Source organism: Limulus polyphemus, unplaced genomic scaffold, assembly GCF_000517525.1.
Source record: "Limulus polyphemus unplaced genomic scaffold, Limulus_polyphemus-2.1.2 Scaffold1127, whole genome shotgun sequence".
In the NCBI taxonomy this organism is placed as follows: Eukaryota; Metazoa; Arthropoda; class Merostomata; order Xiphosura; family Limulidae; genus Limulus; species Limulus polyphemus.
This window is the reverse complement of record NW_013666737.1, coordinates 212,837-217,010: the sequence shown is the minus strand read 5'-3', so window position 1 is coordinate 217,010 and position 4,174 is coordinate 212,837. Positions and strand designations below refer to the sequence as shown.

The 4,174-nt window shown below is 36.6% G+C and overlaps 1 protein-coding gene across 1 annotated transcript in view; it reads right to left on the bottom strand.

Annotated features, from left to right (window-relative positions):
* Positions 1-4,174, bottom strand: part of LOC106462254 — a 17,693-nt gene that overhangs the window by 2,074 nt on the left and 11,445 nt on the right. Inside the window, exons 5-6 of the mRNA XM_013922154.1 lie at positions 2,712-2,989; positions 1,888-2,042 (exon numbers count right to left, since the gene is read on the bottom strand). Of these exons, the coding sequence (XP_013777608.1) occupies positions 1,888-2,042; positions 2,712-2,989 (433 nt within the window). The remainder of the gene's footprint in view (positions 1-1,887; positions 2,043-2,711; positions 2,990-4,174) is intronic.

Sequence of the window (4,174 nt, the reverse complement as noted above, 5' to 3'; positions counted from 1 at the left end):
GTCACAGTAGTCATGTGACTCGATGACGCAACAATATTATTAAAAATATATCGTTTGCAAACGTCATCTGTTTCCAATAAAGTTTTAAGCCTGGCCATGTCTACTTTGTTTGATTATCTAATAATTATTGAAAAAGTTCCTCTGCTAAGTGTAAGATGGAAATTTTAAATAGAAAAATTATCTACAACTTAATAGTTGTTTACTTCTTTATATAATGAATTAACAACATGTTTAGTCAATAGTATCGTGTCGAACTTTAACAAAATAAAAATATAAAATGCAGTTAATCTTAAGCGTACTGTTAATACTAATTAAACTTACTGCAATAACAGTATTATCTAGTAAAGAACAGGGTAAAAAGGATTTGTCTTTATTACAAAATGCATGATTATCTGTATTAATTCTATGAATATTGTGAAGTTCATTCATGGCGTTAGGAAGATATGTCAGCTCAAAACTTCAATTAAAGGCAAAAATAATAATAAAACTATAACCTGATCGTTTCGAAAAGTAGACTTTTCTTCATCAGAGAAATAATCAGAACACCCAGTTCTATGTAGGGACTACGTTCCTAAATATTAAGGGTGCCAGGGACCCCAAAATACAATGTTGGCACATTGCATGACGTAGTACGATTGTTTTGTTGTTGTGTGTATTAACTCTCATCTTTTACAGCGAAAGTGTTTGACCTATCCAACATTTTCGCTCGATTTAGCACACAGATTTCATATTTCACTATATAGAAAATTAAAGTGATAGATTAGCTAGACCTCAAAAATATTTTCGTCACGAGATAGTGGATTAGTTTACATCAGATATCCATTGGGCTGTTTCCCTCAGTTAAATACACGAGATTCACTTGAATAATATCCACCTACTTGACATACATTATACAGTACTCAACTAGTTGATGGTTGTAGTACGATTTACAGATAACGTTTATTATCGTTTGGTTTGGCTATAAGTCAAGTGTTTACTGGGTTCGAACTGATTTAAACACACAATTATAAAGTCAAGTTTTCGCTGTTTTGTACAATAAAATAATTACAAAAATTAAAATTACTAAAGAAAGTGCCAGAATCACATTTTCAGAAACTTTATACAAAATTCCGAATTTTAACTGAAGATAATTTAAGGAACACCTGCCACGCGATGTGGATCAAAAAAGTCGTTTCGGAAAGGTTTGGGTTGGTTAGATTAGACAAAGAGAGAGAGAGATTTTTGGCACTATTTTCGAGGTCTAGTAGGCCGCTGGACCAGATGCGTGACCTGAACAGACCATAAGAGCCAACATGGAGAAGTTAACTTGTAAATGTAAAGTAAAACGATGTAGCAATAAAACATGCTTGATATGTTCTAGATGTGTTTGTGAATGTGGTGGTTTAAGTGATTAAGCTACACCGTGGGTCCAGGTCGGATGAGGGAAGAACTTATCTCAAGATATCCCACTCGAGTTGACACACTAGCTGAATCGGAGATTCGTCATTACCTCCGCTATCGAAGGTGAGTAGGTTACCCCCACCCTCACTGTGTGTATTTGTCAGCAAATTATCTCGAAAACAGCTGACGAAAGTTGGTATACATTTAGACTATGACCCAACTTAGAAGTGATTAGTTTTTGAACGGTCAAGGCCACGAAAATTTGATAACATGTGGCAAGTGTTAAAAATGAAATATTTGAATATTTTACGTAGTTTAGCCAATTTTAAAGCGTCGTTAGAACTTTAAATTATTACTTATCTTGAATTATCAGGTTAAGTGTACAAAATGAGACTACGCCTATTATTATTCCAAACTGAATGAGTGCAGGAACAACATATCCATGAAACAACTTAAGATAATAAACAACAATGTGGACTAGCACAAAGAAGAACACAACCTACATACCCGACAAGCATCGTTCCCTTCCTCTCCACCGGCACAGAAGCTACTAGCCGGTAATACGAAAAGCTTTTCGGTCACTGCGTTGATCTTGTCGGTACATTCCTGGTCAGCCACGATTGGTATTTCAGCCTCACGAACTTTGAGGGCGATAGGACCAGCTACGAAAATTACAAAAGTTTATATATTTTACTGTTGTCATCCTTAGAATTCACGATTTTAATAAGCACAATACGTACAATGATAGTTATAGCGAACACGCCAGAAAGTTTAGTGTGAACCTGCGTCATTGTAACATACACCTCACATCTCCAGGAGTTAACCACCTATATACAACCTCGGCTCTTCTCGAGAAGTATCGATAATTCTGTCTAGGCAACATTCTAATAAAGTACTTTCTTGTTCACATTACAGAAGTGTATAACTTAGTATATTCTCTCTTTGTAAATATACAATCATTGTAAAATGTTTCTGCTTTTCAACCACTGCTAATCATTTTAATTTGTTATCCTTTCCCATCATTGTAAGCTTATCGTTTGAAGATACTTTTCTTCCACAAGCAAGGTCGTTTTTGTCTAATTAATAATAATTCAACCAACCTCAACACCCGTCTTTTCGTAGGTTACCCGATTACGTTGTTACCCAAAAGTCTGGCCAATGAAAATGTTTTGCATGATTTACTATTTAAATATGGTAAATCCTGGAATATAATTCGGGATACTTGCTCTTGTAAACCAAAACAATCAACCAATGGCAATATACGATGATTTATGTCATACTGCCCTCTGTTAGTGTTAACCATATCAACTAACCAATAAACGCATACTAACCTTCCCCTTGGTATCCATATCCAGTTACAGTACACCGTTTCCCTGGCTGTCGAATAACTCCCCTAGCTGGTAGACAAACAAAACAAACATCACTGTTCAATTCGATTTGTTTTTCCAGCTTCAGCAGAGCAATGTCATTATCCAGTGTTTGGCTGTTGTGATTATGATGGATGTACGTGGTGTATACTCGGCGAGTCTGTGCTCCTGGACTGCCTAAAGGAGTACTCAAGTCAAAGTCTCCTACCCGCACGTAAATGTAGTCCCCATTCTTCACTAGACTGCGGAAGAAGTAGAAACTTGCTTATCTCGGTCTACACAAGTACAATTCAATTGATTAAATCTGGTACACTCTATAACAGTCATTGTTCATCAAATCTAATAATATATAGGGCGTCCCAGAAGTTGGACCCATAAGGAAAATATGTATTATATTCTTAAAGTTAAACAAAGATTTCTGATGTTACTTCTACATATTTCAGGAAAGTATGCCAAGAATTGATATATGTATGGCTGTTAATGACATGTCATATGAATAGTAAATGAATCAAGTATAAATTGTGTATATTTTCCCTGGAACACTCTGAATATACATTGTTACGTATCTGCTTGTTTGTTAATTTTCCGGTAGAAATTCTTTCAGAAGAACTTCAGCGATACAAGTCCTTTCTTGATTAAATTAGTTTATTCTTTCTCGATACAAACTTTTTTTTATTATTCCTTTAAACTCCCAGTGGAGCATAGGGCCCAACAACACCTCGCCAACGGAAGTTATTGTTGCAGTTATTTGTAGCAGGTTAGTTTTTACGGGGTGGAGTTGCTAACCCCACGCCCAACCCTCCTCCTTTCTCAACCTGGACTTGCGACCAGGCAATGGCAGAGGTTGACATGTTTGGTGTGACGGGGATTCGAACCCGCGACCCTCAGATTACGAGTCGAGCACCCTAACCACCTGGCCATGCCGGGCCTGATACAAACTTTAGTACACAATCAGTACGTTTCTCGTCATTTTAAACTTAACAAATTTTATAATACATGCTATAAATCACAGTGATGCACAATCTCGACGAGTACAAAATACACACTTTATTATTTTTCGAAAAACCGTAACTACTGTTCACTTAACTATATATTCAATCCTGCAGGCTTTCACTGTCAGGCTTATATACTAACAAAGAAGCGTCTCTTGATAACTGGTTCCCAGGTCATCACTTTCCCATCTCCAGAGAAGAATACCATCTTCAAGCTTCAACTGGTCCCATTGTACACAATAGTTCTTTGTCACAGGGCTTAAGCTAGACACCTTCTCCCAAGCAGGGTACAAAACACTTGCTTGTAGAAAATCAATTATTGGCTTCAAATCTTGGTCTTTCTCTTGTTCTGCTTTAATATCGATACTTGATTCCACTTCACCATCATCAACTCCTTCAGTCACTTTGACTTCAGCTTGATGGCACCTGGTTAGT